General features: G+C 38.5%; 3 protein-coding genes and 1 long non-coding RNA gene across 7 annotated transcripts in view; 2 read left to right on the top strand and 2 right to left on the bottom strand.

Annotated features, from left to right (window-relative positions):
- The first annotated feature begins 1,599 nt into the window (after positions 1-1,599).
- On the top strand, positions 1,600-7,830 carry LOC107588063 (antithrombin-III-like). 2 transcript variants are annotated; one of them, XM_016276067.1, is made up of 8 exons: positions 1,600-1,731; positions 2,229-2,589; positions 2,668-2,883; positions 2,962-3,099; positions 6,377-6,595; positions 6,682-6,856; positions 7,073-7,137; positions 7,258-7,830. In XM_016276067.1, the coding sequence occupies exons 2-8, from the start codon at positions 2,230-2,232 to the stop codon at positions 7,435-7,437; spliced, it is 1,353 nt and encodes a 450-aa protein (XP_016131553.1). In that variant the 5' UTR covers positions 1,600-1,731; position 2,229; the 3' UTR covers positions 7,438-7,830. The 2 variants fall into 2 exon arrangements, with proteins under 2 accessions (XP_016131553.1, XP_016131554.1); XM_016276068.1 differs by having other exon boundaries at positions 2,173-2,589.
- A 3,850-nt stretch (positions 7,831-11,680) lies between these two features.
- LOC107588068 (uncharacterized) overlaps positions 11,681-24,119 on the top strand; it is a 26,387-nt gene continuing 13,948 nt past the window's right edge. Inside the window, exons 1-3 of the long non-coding RNA XR_001609535.1 lie at positions 11,681-14,850; positions 19,833-19,840; positions 22,148-22,150. This is a non-coding gene — a long non-coding RNA (uncharacterized lncRNA). The remainder of the gene's footprint in view (positions 14,851-19,832; positions 19,841-22,147; positions 22,151-24,119) is intronic.
- Positions 13,708-19,799, bottom strand: LOC107588062 (zinc finger and BTB domain-containing protein 37-like). Of its 2 annotated transcripts, none has more exons than XM_016276065.1 (4): positions 19,747-19,799; positions 17,168-18,142; positions 16,639-16,738; positions 13,708-16,378 (listed from the first exon to the last, which is right to left on the bottom strand). In XM_016276065.1, exons 2-4 carry the CDS (start codon positions 18,109-18,111, stop codon positions 15,863-15,865), a joined length of 1,560 nt encoding a protein of 519 aa, XP_016131551.1. In that variant the 5' UTR covers positions 18,112-18,142; positions 19,747-19,799; the 3' UTR covers positions 13,708-15,862. The 2 variants fall into 2 exon arrangements, with proteins under 2 accessions (XP_016131551.1, XP_016131552.1); XM_016276066.1 differs by having other exon boundaries at positions 17,168-18,139; positions 19,747-19,788.
- LOC107588065 (sphingosine 1-phosphate receptor 1-like) overlaps positions 22,042-24,119 on the bottom strand; it is a 2,928-nt gene continuing 850 nt past the window's right edge. The window contains exon 2 of one of the 2 annotated variants that reach the window (XM_016276070.1): positions 22,042-24,094. In XM_016276070.1, the coding sequence (XP_016131556.1) occupies positions 23,015-24,094 (1,080 nt within the window). In that variant the 3' untranslated portion in view covers positions 22,042-23,014. Of the gene's footprint in view, positions 24,114-24,119 lie in introns of those variants that run through there. The other variant, XM_016276071.1, reaches the window with a different exon arrangement.

Below are 24,119 nucleotides of genomic sequence, written 5' to 3'. Positions count from 1 at the left end.
TTCAATGAAAACAAAAACAATATTAATGGTCCTAAAGATGTGCTTAATATTAATGCAATTATAAAAAAAAATGTATTCTTTTGATTTTGAGGTGAAATGACTTTTTCATGAGGTTCATCCACCCAGTGCTGGCTGACTTAAAAAAAAATAAATAAATAAAAAAAAATAAACAAGATATTGTTGTATTTATGATCAGTGTCTAATGAACAGTCTCCATGTTTCCTCACTGGAGCTCATTTTATTGTGATTGACTACGTTCAGGGTTGGTTTTGAATACGAATGTAGTACTAATTAGTGTCAAACGTCATAAAATGAGACGATAGGAATGATTGAAATCTGAATTTTGACACTTGGTGCCTGAAACACCCAAGACTGTAGTATGTTTTTCCACACAGATAAATGATTAATGGTACATATGGTTCCCTGGCCTCAGGGGAAAGTATATGCTGTGCACATACACACATAGTTACGGTGGCCGAGAGAGCTCAACGCGCTGCAAATGGAAAAAAAAAACACCTGCAACTTAAGAAAACAACTTCATCAATTTGACAACACACACACTGCAAATGCTCGTAACACAACCAAATAAAGAAACACGCTGCAAATAAAATACTTTATTTGTTTGCGTTGTGAGCATTTGCAGCACCTGCTGTCAAACTGATGAGGTTTTCTTGATTTGCTGGTGCTTTTTTCTATTTGCATGTGTTTTCTGAAGTTGCAGCGCGTTGAGTAGATTTATGAGAAGTCATAAAGTTACTTGAAAACATAAGGGTTGTGCACAAGTACAGGCTTTAGTGTTTTAGCTTATAGCTGTAGGATGTAGTTTGAAATGAATGATTGTGTGTTTGTGTTCAAGTGTGTTCAAAGAGAGTGCTGTCCACCTCATTTCTGTATGTTTGTTCCCACTGTAACTCATTGCTTGCACTCCTGTATTGACTTTTTTTTCGTGAGATGGGGTGTTGCATTGTGGTCTTTTCACCATGATTCTTAACATCAGAATATATAATTGTTTTTGATGATTTCTCCCATGTTATCTCATGATACACTGCTTAAATTAAGGTACACTTTAACTTCAACCTGAATAAGAAAATAAATGTTTGTATATTATACTCCATTAAGGAATGTTTAGTATATTTCTCCAATGTGGATGTAGTTGTAATACCTTTTTTCACTTTGTACAAGAATTCACTGTGTGAAATTTCGGATTGCATTTTTGTATAATACAATTGCTTTTCTTCTTTGAGAGGGCAGGGGGTATTGCTAACTGGATTTTTGAATTAGATATTGAAAAACTTGAAAATATTATTTAATAAGAAATGTATTTTATGTGCAGCAGTGATTCTGGCATGGATTATGATTAAATGATATTGTAAACCATTTTCCTCTCTGGTCTTTTGTACAAATTCATGCACTTTTATGCAACAACCATTAACACTGAACAAAATAATCTTTAATAACTATAACTGATAACAAACAAAATAGTTTCACCTCTTTTTAACAATGTTTTGAACAGATTCCCCATTATTAGTCAAATTTGCTTTGCTTGTGGCTAACCTAACAAAATGAATCAATAGCGCAAAGGTTGTCCTGAGTAGATTTCATTCCAGTGCTCTTAAGGGCACTGACCTATCCAGAGAAGTGTTTTCTTCACTTTGCTCCTTACTTTAGTACAACATAAACTGGTCTTTAGCCCCAAAACTGGTCTTTAACAAGGAAATACGACAACGTCAGGTATGTGAAAAAGGTTTAAATGCATTGAATATCCTGATCCAGAAAGCAGTTTTGTTGGAACAGTTGTACAAGCGTTTTCGTGGGGTTAAAATTTTCACCTCAATTAGACACGATCCTAGTATAAAGTGGATCTTTAAGTCAATCAACCATTGGTAGTGACATTTAATTCAGATTAAACCTTAACTTGTGACTAGCAGTGTATGATTAATAAAGTAAAAATTGCCGAAATTGACTCAGCTATGGTAATTTAAACTTCAAATGGAGTAACTTTGTAACCACTCTGGATTTTAAAGTGAAAGTTGTTAACTATTTCTTTGTAGAAAAGTAGTGATATGGAAAAGTTTGCTCTTTGCTAACTGTTTTGTCTAATTAAAGTACAAATTAAAAAAAAAACACTACAGACATTGTATCGCATGATTCCATGACTTGTCTGACCACCAGAATTTGCACTGAACTGCTTTTCCTGGGCTGGTTTCCCATTTCCCAATCTTGGGCAGGATGAAGTTGTTGGCATGTACGTGGGCTTTGTGGGTACTCGCCCTCTGTTCGGTCCAGGCAGCCAAAGATATCTGCAATGCAAAGCCCAAAGATCTACCTTTGGAGCCAATGTGCATCTACCGCAGCCCGGATTCTGAAACCCATCCAACTGAAAAACCAGAGAAGATCCCAGCTGGCACCAACCCTCGAGTGTGGGAATTGTCCAAAGCCAACAGCCGCTTCGCCCTCTCGTTTTTCAAGCAGCTTGCCGAGGGAAAGTCCAACGATGAAAACATCTTTCTGTCGCCAATTAGTATCTCAACAGCTTTCGCCATGACGAAGCTAGGGGCTTGTAACACCACACTGGAGCAGCTCATGAAAGTAAGGTCAAATAATTGTAACTCCAAATAAAGATCGATCACTTAGCAGGTCAATAACTAATATATTCTTCACATGTAGGTGTTTCAGTTCGATACGATAAAGGAGAAGACCTCAGACCAGGTCCATTTCTTCTTCGCCAAGCTGAACTGTCGACTATACCGCAAAAAGCACGAGACAACAGAACTGATCTCCGCAAACCGTTTGTTTGGAGACAAATCTATGCTTTTTAATGAGTCCTACCAGCACATCAGTGAGATGGTCTACGGAGCCAAGTTGCTGCCTCTTGATTTTAAGGTTACATTGGCATAAGTGTCTAAATGTAGCGCATCTGATCCTTGACCCTGTACTAAACATTCAAGTTTCGTCCTCCAGGGGAAACCGGAAGTTTCAAGGATGACGATAAATGAATGGATAGCCAACAAGACTGAGAACCGGATAAAAGACACCCTGCCAGAAGGCTCAATAGACTCCAACACCATATTAGTCTTGGTGAACACAATCTACTTCAAAGTAAGTGAGGACGCAGAGAGATACTTGTAATTAAGACGCACCTTTTCGGGGTGTCCACCTTCCAGCATAGTTTAGCTCCAACACCAATTAAACACACCTGCTAATCAAGGTCCAGAAGCGAACTGTGACTCTTAGGGGGTGTTTACACAACACTATTTTCAACTAAAAACAGAAAACTTTTTTGGCTGTTCCTTTACATGTCAGCTGCGATTTGGGGACCTGAAAATTCAAACGGGTTTCAAAGTGCATGTTTTTGAAAACGATGCCGTTAACGTCTCCATGTAAACTACGAAAATGCACATTTGTGAAAACGGTGAAGTCATACGCGCATATTATTTGTTCGGTCTATAGAAACAAGTCTTTGCGCATGCACTAGTGTTCGACATCGCCAACTACTGGCTTGGCATGCATAATACAACTTTTTTCAGTCATTTTCACTGAATGTCGAACATTTCGACAATGTTGTCGTCTATATGCAAAACTTTTCAAAAACACAAAGGAAAAACTTTTTAGCACATCAGTGACGTATAAACGTACCCTTAAACCTTAGCCTTCTCACCAAGAAAAAAAGCAAATAGAAAAACAGCACAGAGAGAGTAACCATCAAAATAAAACAGCTCATTTAAGTAAAATGCAAATCCTCATTACAAATAATTGCATCATCATAAAATTGGTTTGTGCACTTCAGCAGAGTATGGTGACAACAAGCCGGGTTGCAAAACGTATGACAGACACCCCTCCTACCACACAAAACCAACAATAAAAAGTAAGCATTTAATAACACATTATGACAAGGCTCACAGCAATGCAAATTAGTGACAGTAGTGGTGTAACGGTACACAAAAATGATGGTTCGGTACGTACCCCGGTTTTGAAATCATGGTATTTTCGGTAATAAAATTGCTTATATTTTATTAAATAGTTTTATTAAATATTAATATACTCATTACAAATAATTGCATCATCATAAAATTGGTTTGTGCACTTCAGCAGAGTATGGTGACAACAAGCCGGGTTGCAAAACGTATGACAGACACCCCTCCTACCACACAAAACCAACAATAAAAAGTAAGCATTTAATAACACGTACACAAAAATGATGGTTCGGTACGTACCCCGGTTTTGAAATCATGGTATTTTCGGTAATAAAATTGCTTATATTTTATTAAATAGTGGTTTACTGAACAAGTTGTGGTTCTGTCCTTATATAAAGTCATTTTTAATTAACATTTTTTTAAAGATAACAAATATCCATCTCAGCTAATGACATATCCTATATAGGGAGCGCTACTTGCACATTACTATAATAGTAAAGGTTACAATTAACAATAGAGCCCAAATTAAACTGTCATTTATTTTTAGATATAATAAACCCTCAAATAAAAAAAAAATGCAATGTATGCATACATTAATTACAAATCTAATTATAAAATTATGTTTCTATTGCAATTCACTGTTGGTATATAGGCCTAATCATTTACACGGTGTCTGTTTCATGGCAGATTAATTTAAATATACATTCAATAATTAAGACATGACTAGCAGGTTAAATAAAATATAAGGAATATATAGGCTAATATAGGGCATATGTTTAGAGAAATGCTCTTCTTTAGAGTTCATTTCTCTAGCCAGCTTTGGACACTGAATGACTTGCCTGAGGTAAATGAATTGCTGGCTGCATGACGTTATGTTTGCAAACTATTTTATTGACGTCTTTCCGCGGTTGAAACACTTATTGAGTGATTACATGAGCCATGAGATGTTCATTCATGTTTATTTCGAGTTATAACCAGTAACGTTAGTAAAGAGGAAGAGATGATCACGCTCACTCGCACGCCATGCTTTAACTGAAGCGCCTTTACCGTGATTTGTCACGCTACATTAAAGAGCGTCAAAATGGCATTTATTTTTTTGTATTTGCCGATAAAATTGACAGAATGTGAATTTATCCAAAGTAACAAAACACAAACTTATATGTCATTATTGTGTAGAATTACAACAAATATGCACAAAGTTAGTAAATTTACAGACTGACCACTAATACTGCCAATTGACTTTTCTGAAATGAAGCTAAACGTATATAAAATGGTTGCAGCAACGGCCAGAATAAAAACCATTGGCACGGCGGCCAGATATATTTTAATTAACTTACCCATTGATGATTTACTTAAAGACACATGTAATTGCTGGGGCTGAAATGCCTCTCAAAAGCTCTGGTGTATATCTTCCTTTTCCAATTAACTCCCAAATTTTCTTTAAAAAAGAATCTTGAAAACGACTATAAATCAGAAACAATGACCTCCTCCATAATGTTACTCGCGGCTTCCACCGTGAACAGCTTCATAATAGCAGAACTTGTCATAAAGTTAGTGATGTCAAACCCCACTAGGGGGAGATATGATTGATTTTGCTGTCATTTAAAATTAGTCTCTCATTGATTTACTATTGTTTGGCCATCTGTAATTTTGTCGCTGGACCACCAATCACAGAGCTGAACGCGTTAGGTGGGAGAATTCTAATATGGGTGTCTTTCATTTAACCATTCACATTCCAACAATCTGAATAGGCGGATTTGAAGGGATTATTTCCTCAGAAACAATTTATTTAGATGTCGATTGTCAAGTTATGAATTACAAAAAAAAATTGAACTGATATATAATAATAATATAATAATATAATAATATTTAACCTTCTGGTGTTGTTCGGGCATTTCAGAGACTGAATTTTTTATTTTATTTTTTTAATCGCTACTTCATCAGAATGGTACAAAACTCTATGACTTTTATGGCAATCACTATGTGACCACAAAAAAATTTGTGGACTTGATTTGAAAAAGCTAAATGGTTGTTTAAAAAAATTGTCACACTGGTGTTGTTCGTGGTCAAAAATCACCTCTATTGGAAATGAATGAAAAATACGCCCAAAAAAAAGTAAAAATACAGAGATTTTTTTGTATACAATCTACAAATCGTTCACAATGCAGAAAAAAAGTGCACAGCAATGAAGGGGTGACACTCCAAAATATTGAGTACAAAATAGACACACACTTGTGACCGCAAACAACACAAGCCTGACCCCCAAATGAAAAATACCAGAGGGTTAAAAGTTTCATTCATTCTATTCATGTACAGTAGAAGACCTTGACAAATTCTTCAGGATCACTAGAAACTTCCAGGCAAAGTATGTTGGAGCTAAACTCTGGAAAGTGGTCCTCCAGGAGCAGGACTGAACTCCCCTGACTTGTGAACTCTGTTACAATCTGGTTTTTGTGTTCCAGGGTCAATGGAAACACAAATTTGATAAGCAAAATGTCATGAATTCAGACTTTCACGTTAGCGAGACCCATAAGTGTCAAGTGTCCATAATGTACCAAGAGAGGAAATTCCAGTATGCCAAAATCAATGATGACAAGGTGAAGATCCTTGAATTGCCCTACAATGGTGCTGACATCACAATGGTGCTCATATTACCTTTTGAAGGTACAACCCTGTCGGAAGTAAGTCGATTATAAACAATAGACAAAATGTTCTCCTCAAAAATCTTCTCCTCTACTCCTACCTAACAAAGCTGCATCCAATTAAGGTGGTGGAAAACATGAATCTCAAGAAACTTGAGGGTTGGTTACAAGCCATGAAAGAGACCACAGTGTTCGTGCAGCTTCCTCGTTTCCGTATCGAGGACAACTTTAGCCTCAAAGAGCAGCTGATGAAAATGGGCCTTGACCATCTTTTTAGTCCAGAAAATGCCAGTCTCCCAGGTATGAAAGTAGCTATGTTGTTCGACTTTCTTCTGTAGAACCTAAAAGCTTCATAAGACTAGGAATGTAGAGCACAAGTCATATGGACTACTTCTATGAGGTCTTGGCTTAATTACGATGAAATTTTGCTGTGTGGATTTGTGTTCATTGTTGGGGGGACATCTTGAGTTCTGATGAATCTGTACAATAATATTTTCACGACATGTGTTGTGCTAGGGATAGTTGCCAATGACGGACCCAACTTGTACATCTCCAACGCCTACCATAAGGCCTTCCTTGAGGTAAAATACATTCAATATCGTTTGCAAACTCAAGCACCATGTTTTTATTATTAGTCTAACTGCATACCAAGATGGATTACACACTTTCTTAGCCAATGGTCTGGTTTTTCAATTTTTCAGGTGAATGAAGAAGGTAGCGAGGCTGCTGCCGCCACAGCGGTTGTTGCTACCGGACGTTCCTTAAACATCTACCGGGAGAATTTTGTTGCGGACCGACCCTTCCTTCTGCTTATCCGTGAATCCAGCATCAATGCCTTGATCTTCACCGGCCGAGTTGCAAATCCTTGTGGGAGCAGCTAATATGGATTGGATATGGATCCAACATGAAGACGACGGTTATTGATCGTCCTCACTTTTAACTTGACATGGCGGCCTTGTTACTTCATTATTGCTTAATAATGAACATTGTCACAATATATTGTTTTCTCAGTAAACCAAGCAAGCACTGGAAACAAAGACCTCAAGAGAAGCAAAGAGGATTTGAAACAGAAAGAAATAAAAGCAATATGTACAGGCACAGAACAAGGATAAAAAAGGTTTATTTTTTCATATGAGAAATTTGGGTTTAGCAGTATCACACAATCTGGGCTTACATAAATGTACATTTAAAGAACATAATTAAAAATCCTTCACAGTTACACTTAAAGTGCTTTATTTCTATTTAGAAGAATGGACTTGACACTGCGAGCGAGGGAAAAAAAACATAGTGGTTATTGTGAAAATGGCATTCACATTACTAATGATTCTGATTGCTGTACCATTTTAAATGTGAGAAGTCTCAAATTTTAAGTAATCATAAACTCAGATTAATTTTAAATAAGGAATTATACCTTAATATAATTTCTAAATTTTTTAATTTTAAACATTTACTTTTTCAATAAATATACTGGTTTGCTATTAAAATGAGAGTAATTGACTTCTAAGACAATAATGCTTATGTTTTGGAATTTGAAACTTTTTAAACAATAAAATACCTATTATATATATTTTTTTATTTCATGGATATGCAAAATAAAATATTTCTTTAAGTATGATTTAAATTAAAGTGATTAACATGTCATCCCAGATAGCAAAATTCCTGAGGCCCAGATCTGGCCCACATACCACGTGGAATGATGGCACTTAGACAGTTAGGCTCCTGTTTGCCAGACTTGGGCCACAAGCAAGCCAAAGGAAGGCCCATTGTCTGTCAAATTTTTGCCAAATGCATAGGCTTTCTAGCATTAATATGATGCTACTATAGCAACAATTTAGGACAGTCCGTTTCACAAAGTCACATTTTAATTGTTACATCTGACACACAAACTTCCCGCTCAAGCGGTTCAACTAAGAATGCAGCACTACTGAGTAAGCTAAAGGTATGATGAAATAACTCTTTAATGTTTAATAGAGGGCTAGATGGTCGTAGTTAGTTGATTATTTTGCTGCATTGTTATTGTTTGTTGCTGTTCAAGTTGTTTTATCTTAAAATGATGCATCTGTTAAATGGGTCGCAATGAATGTGTTATGTCAGGGAATCGGTCGCAATAAGCTTGTTTCATTGTAAAGCAGCCAGACACAATTAAGTATTTCTGGTGGTATCACTTGTCTGTATTTGTGGTAAAACTGCTGCCTAAGACATATTATTTCCTGGATGTCAGATTTTCAAATTTGTTGCCTGTGTGATTTTGTTTTATTCAATAGCTACTCTGCCATCTGTATTTGCTAAGTACCTTTTAGTAGGATCATTCACTCACATCGCATTTTTCATTCCACTGCGGTACTTTTCCATTGTATTTCAAACTAAATGCACTACGGACGACTTTGAATTTGTGTTTGAATGCTGCGCTCGTCTCAGGTCTTTATAGCAGCTTGTCGCGCATAATACATCATTCTAAAACACGGCGCTCAAGTTCAAAGAAATTCCGCTTCTAAAAACACGTCTCTAGACCTTGCGGTTTAAAAAATAAAATAAATAAACTGACTGACCTTTCTCGTGATTAAAACACTATCTGTGTGAACCCAGTATTCTAATAGTAGCGGGCAGGTTTGTTTACGGTCCGACAAATATGTGAATGGGCCACATATTTATTTTATTTTTTTTACTTTGTGCTACGTCATTGCCCCCTTTCACTGCCTCAGTCGCCCCCTCATCAGTGCTGTGCTGGCTCTGACTCCGGCCCACATACTGTGAAGAATTATGGCACTTAGGTGGTCCGCTCCTGTTTGCCACATTTGGGCTACAAGCAAGCCATAGGTAGGCCGCATGTCAGCCATGAATATAAATAAATAAAATAAAGTAGAACTGGCCCAAATCTGGGCCACATTTATTTTAATTCTGGCCCAGATCTAACACCTTGTTCTGGCCCACATACTATGTAGAATGATGGCATTTGTGCCATCCACTCCTGTTAGCCAAATTTGGGCCACAGGCAAGCCATAGGAAGGCCGCATGTCAGCCATGACAATAAATAAATAAAATAAAGTAGAACTGGCCCAAATCTGGGCCACATTTATTTTAATTCTGGCCCAGATCCAACACCTTGCTCCGGCCCACATACTGCGTGGAATAATGGCATTTGGGCAGTCCGGTTCTGTTTGCCAGATTTGGGCTTCAAGTAAGCCTTAGCATTGCTACATGTAAGCCAACCAAATAAACCTAAACTGGCCCTAATGTGGGCCACAGTTGATTTTTATTCTTCCCCACATTCCTCATGTGGCCCACATGCTGCATGGAATGGTGGCATTTTGGCAATGGTCCACAAGCAAGCCACTACACAGCCACATTTTAGCTATTAATGAACCAAATAAACCATAAATATACATTACCTGGGCCACACTAAGCCTTAAGTGAGTTATACATCAACAATACTCAACATTGTAAAGAGACATTTAAAAATGTCCTCCATAAATGTTCAAATAAGTTCCATAAATGTGTCCTACTTGATAAAATCATCCCGACCCAAGTTTTGCACAAGCAGCAATTAAAATGTCACAGATAAATATTCAAAGACGCATTCCAATACTTTAAAAACTGTTCTTCACAAGTTTGAACTTAAATGCTTCTCACTCAGACTCTACCTACACAATAAGTCTGTGAGTGTCATAGCTACGCTGTGTTAAAGAGCGCACGACGAAGATGAAAGGTTATATATCATAAGTCTTTAATCCAACAAGGATAAATCCGAACACAATGTAGCACAGCAACATTTCAGACATGTAGACGTAAGACCAGACAAACTCAAAGTGAACATACAGGAACTTAAGTACTCAGACCAAACAAGGATAATTAACCAGGCACACCTGAACAGAATAATACAATCAACACAACAAGGGAAATGTGCAAAAGGAAAACAAAGCCCAAATTAACAGAATCCGTGACAGTAAGAGTACAATCATTATAGTGCACTTCTGTTTTTATGCTGCACAGTACATATATAAAAAAACTGCCATTAAAAGCATGTTTCAAAAAATTAATTGCTGCATATGTAGCCTTCTTAAGACTCACATCCAGATCACCTTGCATCAGCTAACTGTGTTGCATCCTACTAAAAGTAGCCAAATTCTATTAGGCCATATTTACAATTTCAAGCTTCCATTTCAATTAGCCAGTGTCAAGTGTTACATCCAAGAAGTGGCCTCACTTGTCAAGTGTTACAACCAGAAGTGATCCTCATCTGTTTTATAATATATGGGGCATATTTGCCATGTCAAATGTGGGACTAGTTGGCTTGCACACTGATTAGCCAATGCTGACTGTGCCGTATATTTGCCAAAAGTGGCCCAAATTGTTATTAATTATTTGGGCAATATTTATCCCAAAATATTTATCGTTTTATTTTGCAACATCATATAAGGGCCACTTTAAGCTCACAGCCACATTAGCCAGGGCTCACTGTGCCATATCTTTGCCAAAACTGGCCCAGATACAGTTTAGGATAACTGTGCCACATTTGTGGCATCATATGTGGTCCATTTTAAGCTCACGGCCACATTAGCCAGTGCTCACTGTGCCGTATCTTTGCCAAAACTGGCCCAGATATGGTTTAGGATAACTGTGCCACATTAGTGGCATCATATGCGGGCCACTTTAAGCTCACAGCCACATTAGCCAATGCTCACTGTGCTATATCTTTGCCAAAACTGGCCCAGATATGGTTTAGGATAACTGTGCCACATTAGTGGCATCATATGCGGGCCACTTTAAGCTCACAGCCACATTAGCCAATGCTCACTGTGCTATATCTTTGCCAAAACTGGCCCAGATATGGTTTAGGATAACTGTGCCACATTAGTGGCATCATATGCGGGCCACTTTAAGCTCACAGCCTCATTAGCCAGTGCTTACCGTGCCATATCTTTGCCAAAACTGGCACAGATACGGTTTAGGATAACTGGGCCACATTTGTGGCATCATATGTGGGCCACTTTAGGCTCACAGCCACATTAACCAGTGCTTACCGTTCTATATCTTTGCCAAAACTGACCCAGATATGGTTTAGGATAACTGGGCCAAATTTGTGGCATCATATGTGGGCCACTTTAGGCTCACAGCCACATTAGCCAGTGCTTACCGTGCCATATCTTTGCCAAAACTGGCCCAGATAGGTTTTAGGATAACTGTGTCACATTTGTGGCATCATGTGCGGGCCACTTTAGCCTCACAGCCACATTAGCCAGAGTTCACTGTGCCATATCTTTGCCAAAACTGGCCCAGATACGTTTTAATATACCTGGGCCACATTTGCTGAAACATATGTGAACCACATTGAGTTTACAGCCTGATTAGCCTTTGTCGATTGTGCCACATTTTTGCCAAAGGTGGACCACATTTGGTTGGCACTATTTTGGCCATATTCACTATTTCTGTTCTACTACCACATGGACCACCTTAGGGTCACATTCAGATTACATATTGCCGTGAACACCACATCTTTGCCTACAGAGGCCCACATGTGATTTGATAAACGTGGGCCACTTCAGGCTTACATCCATTTTGTATGGGGCCATAAGAAGGCCACCAGTGCTGTGTCATTGCCTTAAGTGGCCCACATCCGCATGCTATCTGGGATGGAAAGAACTTTACAGACTATATTGCTTTCTGCAAGATAAAACAATATAGCAAGACAAATTGTAAAGGTAAATATTTTGGCTTCTCTTGGTGCAAATTTAGATGCCCGGAAATGTCTTTATGTTTGGTCGTTACGAAAGACAAAGACAACATGCAAATAAACAATTTCTACTGAGGGTCAGTAGAAATACAATGTCTTATTTCCTTGTACAAAGACTCTTTTGAGGTAAAAAAAAACAACTGACAATTTTTTTTGACAAGGAATCATGTTTGCTTGCTTATTCAGACAGACTAAGTTATGAAATATATACGTAGGCTATTTGCATTGAAATAAAATGTGTTGCTTGTACAAAATATTTGCTCCAGAGGGACTTGCGACAATACTGAACAAACTCTGAAGATATGGCTCAGTGTTGTCATTCAGTCTTAACAAAAAACTAGTAAGTAGAGACATGCACTGCATTACTTTTCACAAGCCAGACCATGAAAAAAAAAAAGAAAAAAAAAAAACTGAGGTAAATGTAATCACTGAAACCAATTTTATCACATTTGCCAATATGTATAATTGCTTTATAAGTTCAAGATACATATTTCTTCTTGTCGAAATCAACTGGTCATCAGTTTCACAACTTTTAAAAAGATATTGTGTGTGTTATGGTGTGTTTTAATTTTGCACCACTTTATCTGAAAGCAATTTCTGAATTGGAAATGGGGTGAAATATTGCTTTAAAAGTAGCTTCATTTGAAACTACATATTCTGTAACACTGTGTTAAGATTAGACACAATTTGGTTAGAAATTACTTGTTCAGTCAACACCATTAAACTGCAGTAGATGTATTGTCATACAGAAACATTAAATATTACAGCCTAATATATAAACTGCAGCAACACATTTATCCTCCACCATGTTATTTAAAGCTTGAAAACAAATACAAAAGCCAAACATAATATTTGAATGAATAATAGTTTAAAATAAAAAAAGAACAGACAGGATGGTCAACCATCAATGTTTTCAAGATCAACAACAGATATGCACAAAGGGAAAACATGCTGAAAATTATCATTAGCCCTAAAACCCAAATTAATATGATTAAATTTAGACTGCTAAAATGTGCAGTAAAATAACTGGAATGACTGATTACTTGTCATTAGACTGCAATTAATTCATTCACATAGAGATCATTTAATTCAATATCACCCTTATATGATTGGCATACACAAAACAGGCCCATGCCCCAAACCTAAATTTAAACTTAAAGGCAAAGTCCATAAAAAAGAACATCTTTTACATAATAGATTATGATTATGTTGTTTACAGACAAAATCATTTGCCCTTCTCTATTATCATGAGGTTGCATTGTGACATATAAAGGCAATATTAACATGCTTTTCTTTTTACCTGGGTTCTGCGCTGTACAACAAACGTGAAATTATACAGTTTCAGGATTGTATTTCACTGTGAATACTTCTGAGGCATGGGTATTTACATTGAGAGGAAATGTTCATATGCAAGTAGTTTTTTCTTTTTCTTTTTCTTTTTGCTGCACTTGTGAAATATGTTGACCCAAGTTACCCAGAGCTAGAATTCTAAGTAAGAAAATCCGCTTCGTACAAACCAAAAAAAAAAAGGTAAACACCAAAAGTAAACAGCGAGTTCCTGATATTTGTAAGAAGTGTTTACCTGCTGACCTGTGTTCACAGATGCGAGTAATGGTAAAAGTAAGTTCTAACCTGTGTTGATATTAAGTGAGGTGCACAAAATCCCTATTGGAAACATCAGTAGCTGATTTTTATATGCATCGACCCTTTCCTAAAAAATCAGTCACAACCAAGTGTGATTCACAGCCTTTAAAAAAATGATAACAGCATTACTTTCACTTAAAACACCTTTGCTTTTGTGGATCATTCTAGAAACTGTCTCTGTATAGTTATTATAAGTATAAATTTGCCTAAATATGCATAAGTGACATGTATATAGATATACAAATATTCTAAAAACAAAACAAAAACACCCCCATCCCATTTTTTAAGTGCCTGATGTAATCTCTTTTTTTCCTCTTCGCCCTCCAAATCTTAAGGGTTTAAGAACTTCCACAATAAATTTCAGTTCCTTTGGTTACTGAAAGCACCAGCTGGAAACATCTGTTCATAAGCCAAGTGTAAAGGAACTTGACCCCAAGGTTAAAGTGCCTTCCATCAGATGAAGGAAAATCTTACACTCAAAGTCATTCCGTGGCATTTCGGCGTATCCCAGTCATCACAGACATACGGTTTCCGTTTTCCTAAACGGCATCAACGACCAAGTCCGCATTTTGGTTCGTCTCAGCCTTAGACTCATTTCTTTTCACTTGACACAAAAAAGGAGCGAGGTTACATCCTCTGAGAGACCACTTACCCCTGCTCAAACACATTCTTACAAACAAAGTATTGCCAGACCAGTAAAACAAGTTGGTGCGACTAGCGAATCTCAACGAGCGACTTAAAACGTATGAAAAGAAATAAACACTGAACATAAAATTCAGCTGAGTGCATCCATGCATCTGCGTGTGACAGATCGGTATTGCGAAGTGATGTGAGAGAGAGGTAACTGAGCGGTCTATTGTAGCTTATCTGAGGTTGAAGGACTTCCTTGTTTTATATCACTGTATCGCCAACATTCAGAGTTGTTGAGTTCAGAGATGTATGAAAGCCTTAATGGGAACTAAACTTGAAATAAATATATACGTCACTGCTATACTCTACCAACGTCTTTTCACCAGAGTGCCTATATCACAGTATTACCACCAACATTAAAAGTAAAATAATGATGCAAGTTTTTCTTGTTATAAACCCAAAGTTCTATAACGACAATTTCCTTTGTGTTGAGGCTAAGTGTGAGCAATGTGTTTCAGTTCTATGGCAGGCCGGATCGGCACTTAACACAAAACGAAAAAATAAATCAAGAATCTGATGTTAGGTCAGACCTGAGGGTCCCTAATAAAAAACTGAACCCGTTTTCCTAAGCTTGCCATGGCTGGGGAGCGCAAAGTCTAGCCCCAGGTTAATTTCTCAAGATTGTCTCAAGGCAAAGTAGCAAAGGACTACGATGTCCTCTCTTTTTATAACTCATCTTCTGGCACAGAAAAGTTTGGCAATTTTGACGCAATTTGACCAAATCATAGCTAGAGCTTCTCTTTTAGTTTATCCTGAAAGATCTGTAGTAGTACAAAAATATAAAAAAGTAACATATAAAAGACAGGAAAGACTAAAAACAAAAAAAAACAAAAAAATCACTGCATCCAGTGGTGTGTGAGGTTGTTGGAGTGTGGCTTGTCTTCATATATTGATGTCCTGTTCAGTTTGTATGGTGAAGGTAGATGTGGTTTAAAGCGGAAATACCATTTATAAATCCCTAGAGAATACTATTCCTACCAAATTGTTCCTTGCATCTTTGTTATCACTGGAAAAAATAGAGGATCTTCGTCCAAGTAGGACACAGAAGACTCTTCCTTTTTTATCCGTTCCTCATTGACAGCAGCTGAGAGAACCTCCTGCTCACTCAACTCCTTCCAACTTGTAATTTCAGTGTGGATGGTGGGAGACAAGGGACAGAGGGATTTCTCAAGAGAAGGTTCTGTTGGACCCCGCTGTCCTGTGTCTCTCTCTAAACTTGTGACGTTTTCCTTCAAAGCTTTTCAGTCGGGCCCAGTGGTGGATACCGAAGGTTGGACACCTTCTCCGAAGGACGAGCCATCACCTCCACCATTGCCCTCAGCATCCTCCTGGGAGGGCGACTCATCTTCATTTTGGCCTCCACGGGAGGTGACCGTGGTAGTCTCGGGCGAGGCACTATGGGACACCTCCTGTGGGGCGCAGCCTGGATGGTTTTTGCGGAAGTGCTGGTTGAGGATTGCCTGGAACGGGAAGCTCTTGCCGCAGACGTGGCAATGGAAAGGCTTATTTCCTGTGTGCTTACGGATGTGGTACTCGAGTTGGTCCTTGCGGGTGTACTTCTTCCCGCAGATTCGGCAAACAAAGGGGGTAATGCCCATGTGCAGGCGCATGTGGCGATCTAGGCTGCCCTTCTGGTTGAAGGACTTGCAGCAGTAAATGCAGGTGAGACGGGGATTGTAGCGGAACCACCGATCACCTACCTGTTCTCGTAGGTACTCCTCATATCCCCCCATGTCAAACACAGCTTGTTCCTCTCCCTAGTAAGGGAAATGTGAGAGTTTATGGTTTGTTTTCATGATTCCCACCCCTTTTCCCAATTGAAATGCACTCTAAGTTAGGCACACCAACTGTTCTGAGTATTACGCAACTGCAGGCAATTTAAAGTTTCTTATTAGCTCGGTAAGGTGTGCTCCACTGATATTCCTTTGAAATTACTTCAACTGTATTCAGAGATCATAAAAAGTTAAACCAAGGGTTGTAAGTGTATAGAGCCAAGTCTTGATCAAGGTTGCCCTACCTGTGAGGTGGGGTGTCTCTGATCGTCAACTCTTCCTGGAGACTCACTCTTGGCTCTCTGGTGATCAGCCATCACAACCACACTTCCTGTTGGACTAAACCTGAAAGAAAAACACAGTATGGGTTCAATCTTTTAAAGGACACTTGTCGGCAGAAGAAAATGGGTTAAAGGGGTAAATGCATCACATTTTAAAGTATCACACCTGGACTTTCCAAACTTTATAATCAACATGAAAGGATGTTTGCAACTACATCCAATATACAACCAATTCAGAATAGAATGGGATACTTATTCAATATGGTATCATCAAGTACTGATTGGATAATGTAAATGGTTAAAAGAAAGGGGTTGAAAAGTAAGAAGGCTTGGTGACATTAGCTGAAATAGAAACTTGTTTTAGAAGTGGAGAAAGGCACTACATTTTGATAAAAGACCAATTAACACAATTTCATCAGAATAACATGAACTGATGAATTATGTTCAATAAGATTTTGGCGTTGAAAGTAAACTTCAGAAAGATTTTACACACCTCTCTGTTTCACTGATGCTACTGGACGGCTGGGAGCTTTTCCCACCTCTTCCTCCTTCCTGCACCAGTGTGCTACGTCCTGAGGTGTCAATCATCACTGTCGGCCCCTCCTCGGCCCCACTGCCCTCTTCCGTCGATGCCTGGGTCTCCGCTCCCATCCACTCATCCATCCTTTCCGTCTTAATCCGAAACCCATCCACCATCCGCACGTTCTCCTCTCCTCCTCTCTCCACCTCAGTCCCCGTCTCGACATACCACTGCCCAGCTCGGTTGATACGGAGAATGGGCTCTTTCCCAGTTCCCACCTCCTCTGAGCCAATGCCACTGTGCTCCACAATCTGGGGACTCATGGACTCCCCAGGGGGACTGATCTCTCGGACTTCCCTCACATCACGGATGTTGATCACCCCAGTGTTGCTAATCAATCGGGAACTAGTATGTCTGGGACTTAGGGAGCGGGACCCACCTAGCCCGGTCCCACCTCTTCCTGACTCAATGGTTTGGTTGGCGGTCCTGTGGACCCCGTTCCCGATCTCCTCTTCCACATCTGACAGACTGATTTTAAAGTGGATTCCCTCTAAAATCTGGGTGCAACGGTCAATAATGTGCTGCATTTGAAGGAAGCTGGCAGCCGTCAGGTAGCTGATGATATCAGCGAGCTGCAAGCACAAGCGTCCCGTGTAGCAGAAGGAAAGGAGCTGCTCGAACACGGTTGGGTTGCGGATTACTGATATGGACACGGTGCTCATCTCACTCAGTGACATGTGATCCCTGAAGTAGGGTGAGCTGGCGGCGAGGACCACCTTGTGGGCACGAAAACTGTGGCCCTGAACATTGACCACAATGTCACACAGACGGCCCTGTATTCGCAACTGGTTCAGATGCGACAGGACGGAGTTGCTGAAGTCCGGAATATCAAGTTGGATGCTTCCTGCTCGTTCCATGCGGGCTGCCTATTGCTGCTTTTCAAAGCTGCTGATAAAAAAAAAAAAAACAACAAGAAAAGTTTAGAACTGTTACAGTGGGACTTTCTGAGCATGTCAGCAATAAAAATTATTTTAATAAAAACACCACAGAACAATCAGCATTATTTACAAACAATGTTAAATATATATATTTTTAAATCCAAACACTTCTTCCTATCCCAACTTTAAACACAGAGACAACAATAATTAAACCATTCGTAGACTGATTCCCACAGAAAGTGTAAACACTGTCTCTCGGTGGTGTGACTTTAGGGTGGGACTAACTGTTAAGTCGACCAATGGCTGACAGGGGAGTGTTCAAAAACCTGTTTTAAAAAAAAGAAATTAGCTGTATTCCAGTTCACAGGGTCTCTACTTAGTGTTCACTGCACCCTACACACTCAACAGGGGATATTTGTAGAAGTTCACGTCACCTGACAAAATTTGGTCATATGGAAAACTCAAGTCACACTGTCACAGACAACACTAGAGTCAGGTAGATATTTTAGAAATAAATATACATTACCATACTTTTATATATATATATAAATGTATATAACAACTCCATGCTGTACTTATATACTGAATTATATATTTAAATAAACACACCTAGTTTAGTAATAAACAACTGATGTTTAAAATGAAAATGTGATGTCTCCTCGCTAATCACATCACTTTACACGCTCAAAAACAGTATAAAAAGCACTTCTTTTCATCAGCCTGAATAAAAATGCCAATCACATTTTTTTTAGCCAAACTTTTTCTGTGTCCAAAATCCCATCCTATCAGAGTATGTACTGAATTTGATAAATAATTGACTAGTGGGACCAGCGTTCTTGGTACCTATAGCACTTACATGTGGAAAGAGCCACATGGCTCATCATTTTTATTTTTATTTGTCAGCTTTTTTAAATCTGACAGCTCCTCAGCTTAATAGGTCTTATGGGACAGGAAAGTATCCTGACTGCACACCTCACAATGTCAGTGGATGCAATCCGTCAATTTGGATATTTTTCACCTACCGTTTCATTATTACTGCATATTTGGGCACAACGTACATTTGACATGCTATATAGTAGGGAAGTGACATATTCGAGGTGGTACAAAATGCCTTGTGGGTAAATAACCCCCTTTCCACTTCCTGTGAAGTCATATGCTGATGTACACTTGTTCCCCAAGTAGTTTGCAGTGGAAATCTTAAATTTGACTTAAAGTGGCCAAATGTCCTGTGAAGTCCACTTTGCAAGATGCGATTGGTAAATTTAAATATACACATTATTTTGCAAAAATTACACACTTAATCTATAAGAACTGACACTGTTGTTTGTAACACTTAGCATTACAATGTAACAAAGCTACAGAGTTAAATGATGGATAACTAAATTAATGGGTTAACAGCAGCAATTACAACAACCGGTTTAATTACAAGATTGTGCAATTACAAACAGCTTCATGAACAACATAAATACATATATTTCATTATTAACATGAAAGATAACATTAAATTACGTAATTAAATAGTACCATTGCAACAATAACGATGTAATGTAAAGTATGACCCAATTATCTTCAAGAAAGTTAGATTTGTAGTGAGATGCACATTTTTTACCTCACCTTTTTAATAACAGGCACAAAAAACCGCTCCACTATATTTTTCTGCACACTTGCACTTCTTTATGGCTACAAACCACAGCTGTTAGAGAGCAAAGTTGCCATTTTTTTCATTGCATAGGTCAGTAGGATTGAGTCGCAGTGCTACTTTGTCTCTCTCTGTTTTTGACATAGTATCGGTCGACGGCGCAGGGCATCTGTAACCGGCGGCGAGGCACCTCAGTTCGGTTCCAGTAACACACTGCAGCGCGGTGATGCGATGAAGCCTACCCGAAAAACAAGCACACACCCCGGCGCAGAGCAGGCAGGGAGGTGCCTTACCCCAGTCCACGCCAAATTTATATATAAAAAAAAAAACACCAAATACGATTTTCCTTTTACGACAGCCTGTTCTGGGTGATTTGGCTTTGAATTCCCCCCATTTCACGACCACTATTTAATGTTATACTTATCGCCAGGCTGTCGCTTTCGGTTCCTCCGCCGCTCTCATATTCCCTCATGTATAACATGAGCCAATGTACAGAAAATGGCATTCTGGGAAATGTAGTTCTGTCCCGCTACAGCCATAGCAATCAAAAATTGAGAAATTCCCAAGTATAGACTCACGCTCCCATGATGCTTTGCTTTACCATCGCTGTGAAAGTGGGTAAAGAGTTTGGTTGCATTTTTTGGTGACAGTTTCTTCCTATATTTTATGCGTGAAGGAGTATAAACAAAAAGGTATTTACTTACTGAAATACTGTAAGCCGTTTTAAACATTTACATTAATGTTGCATTTTATGAATAAATTAAACAAATGGAAAAGGATCTCTTGTTGCAGGGCAATGCAGCCCATTCCATGACATCAATAAAACTGAACCCATGAAAAAAAAATTGTCATGTGTCTTTACTAACAAACTGACATAATTATCCGTTATTCATCCCTTACCATCCGTTATTTGCATTGTATTTACACAATGAAGCCTTAACCGTTTTCAAATTATTGTACTGCATGTTGTAGTTACATTGTCATAGTAATGCTTTGGTTCTCTGAAAAAAGAAAAATCATTGAGCTATAGCATTCATCATTGAGCAATAGCAACAAATTTGTTTCCACAATTGAACTTGTTACGTTAATTTCAATCATTTCTACATCTGATTTTATGAATTTCAGAGTATGAATTTCTGAATATCAGAGTTTCAAATAAATTGTATATATCAGTAATCAAATCCTAAGGGATAGGCTGCAATTAAACCTAATTTTATTACAGTAATAATACAAAATAATTAATAATAATTATAATTTAGGGAAACAATTTAATGCGGCACTGCATTCCCTATTTGTGTGTCTGTAAGCTAAATGGGTAATTAATTCATAACCTATTCATGAATCTTCTTGAAACAGTATCTAGATTTTAGATTTAAATATATATTATGGATGTATAAAGGACAGTATGCACCGGGTAATTACACAAAAAAAGTTAAAAGGCAAATTGCTTACAGTAGCAGTATCATGAAGTGGTGTAATGAAACTGAATATGTCAGAAATTCATCCATTTAAATGTAAATGTGGATTATCAGTGTAAATATGTACATATAAGCATATTTAAAAATTAGTGGTTTAGGCTATAATTATTATTTATAAAAATCTTAAAATCTAATAAAGAAGCCATTTTAGCAGTTGTCCAGTAAATGGCGCTCTTTGCTCATATATGAGAATTTTTTGCTACTGTGAAGAAACCAGAATTATATTTACATTATATCTTATTGTCCTTTGTGCTCTTCGGGAGTTATTAAATTGCCTTATAATTTAATTGCATCTATATAACCATATTATTTAATTGTAATTCTATTTACAGCTACAACGGTGTTCAAAAATCTGAGACCACTTGTGAAAATGATTTTATTTTGCATTTTTCTAAATGTACAAATGAATTAGGGATAATTTTTTTTTTATAAAAAATTATATTGTCACCATAACACTTTGATTTTAATAATTAATTATTTAAATAATTAACATGAAAAATTAAGCTGCATTTTTAGTATGTCTCTATTTTCTCTAATGACAGCAGCACTTAAGCAGATGGGGTTTGCATCTTGAACTTCAATGAAAAAACATCAGACTTTTTGTCCATACAGTTTTTTAAATTAATTTTTAGGTTTTAATTTTGAAATTTGCTTCTGCATTGCAGATTTTCGATATGGTCTCCAAATTTTGGACCCAATTCTAAATACTAAGCAAAACATTTAAATAAGAGTTTTTAATTAAATCAAATCACAACTTTGATTGCTTTTTCTTCAACAATATTTATTAACAACTAAAAGAACAAAAACACATGGACTAGATGTTACAATGTGCAACACTGAACAGGGATAAAACTGGCTCATGATTTGATTTTATGTATGAGGAACAGATAAATACAAGCGTGTACATTAATTGTGTTGTAATGTGACAAGCCAACAGAAAATTCACATAGACATTAATCTTAAATTCCCCAGATATTTCCATCCCATCAAATTAACTTCATTAGAGTTGAGCCATGCAACCCAGCAAAGACAAAACTACCCCTGATGGGCGCAAGAGCAGACCATTGTCCACGAGATATGATACACGGCGTACTATCAAAGTAAAATAATAAAATATATTTACAATTAATTAACACAACACTTAGTTCCATCCCTCCAAGTTTCAAATTTATTGGAACTGTTTCAAGATAAATTAATATTGACAGCTAATGTACATGCACACTCTTCTACAACAACAGTTTATTTGTTGAAAGGTGAAGAAGAAAAATTCATTTACAAAATACATTCTGGATCAGGGGCAAAATAACATCCTAATACCATAGTGTTAACTTAAAGAAACACAAGAAACACAAGTACCTCTCGACTGTATTTCTTCAATTTAATTCCAAAAATGTAGTACAAACAACCATAACAAGCTAGTATTTCTCACATCAATCCATTTTAGACCGAGTCAGTAATGCCTATGTTGGTTCTCAAGGAGCAATTCCCTAAAAAGTGCTTGTCTACAGGTTTCCATTTGACAGGGATGAAAAAAAGACTGAATAATGGTTGGTTATGTGCTTCCCTAAGTTGCAAAAACGTTCTGGCGATCTGTCAGGAATAGCAGAAGACGAAGTCTTTAATGTAAGCACATGCCAAGACTTCCAACAAATCCTGGTTTCTCCCAGCCTTCCGCTACTGTTAAGAATCACAAACAATGAGGATGCCAAACGAACACACTCACTTGCACACACAATCGAGACATAAATGTACACCAAAAGTCCCTTTAAGAAGAAGAGGTGATATTCCCAGAAGACACTATGGTTTCCCTAGGCGAGTATTCAGGCTCGTCCTTATTGGGGTGGGAGGAGTTGTCCGACTTGCTCCTGCTGAACTCGGCGCCCATGATGGGCCTGGAGAACTTGCCCACCGCTTGGTCGCAGGCGCAGCAGTTGAGCATCTTGATGAAGGCCCGGCGCATCTCATTGCTGGTCAGGGTGTATATCAGAGGGTTCATGGCGGAGTTGAGCACAGCCAGAGCCAGGAACCACTCGGCCTTGTAGAGGATCGGGCAAGTGCGGATCTGGCAGGCAACATCAAGCAGAAGCAGGATGAAGAGCGGCGCCCAACACGCGATGAAGCAGCTCAACACGATAATGACGGTCTTCAAGAGGGCCATGGACTTCTCCGAACTCTTGTTGCTGCAGCGGCCATTGGCGACCTTGCGGAAGACCAGCTTGCGGCTCCGCGTGCGGACCAGGGCGTAGATGCGGGCGTACAGGATGACAATGGCCATGAGGATGACACTGAATACGGTGGTGCAGAAGAGGATGTAGGTCTTGTGGTAGAGTGGCAAAACTGTGGAGCAGTTGTTCATGCTCTCGATGCAGTTCCAACCCATGATTGGTAAACCGCCCAAGATGGCAGCGATGAACCACACAGTGCTGATGAGCATGAAGACCCGGCCTGTCTTACCATTGTTGTGAAGCTTCATCTTCAGCATGGTCAGGTGTCGCTCGATAGCAATGGCCAAGAGACTGAACACCGAAGCGGCCAGAGCCACAAACATACTCCCTTCCCTGAAGAACCACTGCGTCGGGGTCAGCCTATACGTGTTGGCTCCCGACAGCAAGATGTTCGCAGTGTACACCACCCCGGCCAGCAAGTCTGACAAGGCCAAGTTCCCGATGAAGTAGTACATGGGCTTGTGGAACTTCTTGGTCCTCCAAATGGTGAGGAGAACCAGAACATTTTCCAGGATTATAAAGCAGCACACGATGATGAACACGACAGAGTCCGCTCTGAGTCCCGGGTCCTTGTTGACCTTGCGAAATTTCCCAGTGAAGTTGTAGTGTCTGGCGATTAGGTCATCCATGGTTCCTACTGGCTTG

The sequence above is a fragment of the Sinocyclocheilus grahami genome, unplaced genomic scaffold, assembly GCF_001515645.1.
Source record: "Sinocyclocheilus grahami isolate Dianchi unplaced genomic scaffold, SAMN03320097.WGS_v1.1 scaffold98.1, whole genome shotgun sequence".
Lineage (NCBI taxonomy): Eukaryota > Metazoa > Chordata > Actinopteri > Cypriniformes > Cyprinidae > Sinocyclocheilus > Sinocyclocheilus grahami.
The sequence above is the reverse complement of the archived record's forward strand: the minus strand, read 5'-3'. Positions and strand labels throughout refer to the sequence as shown.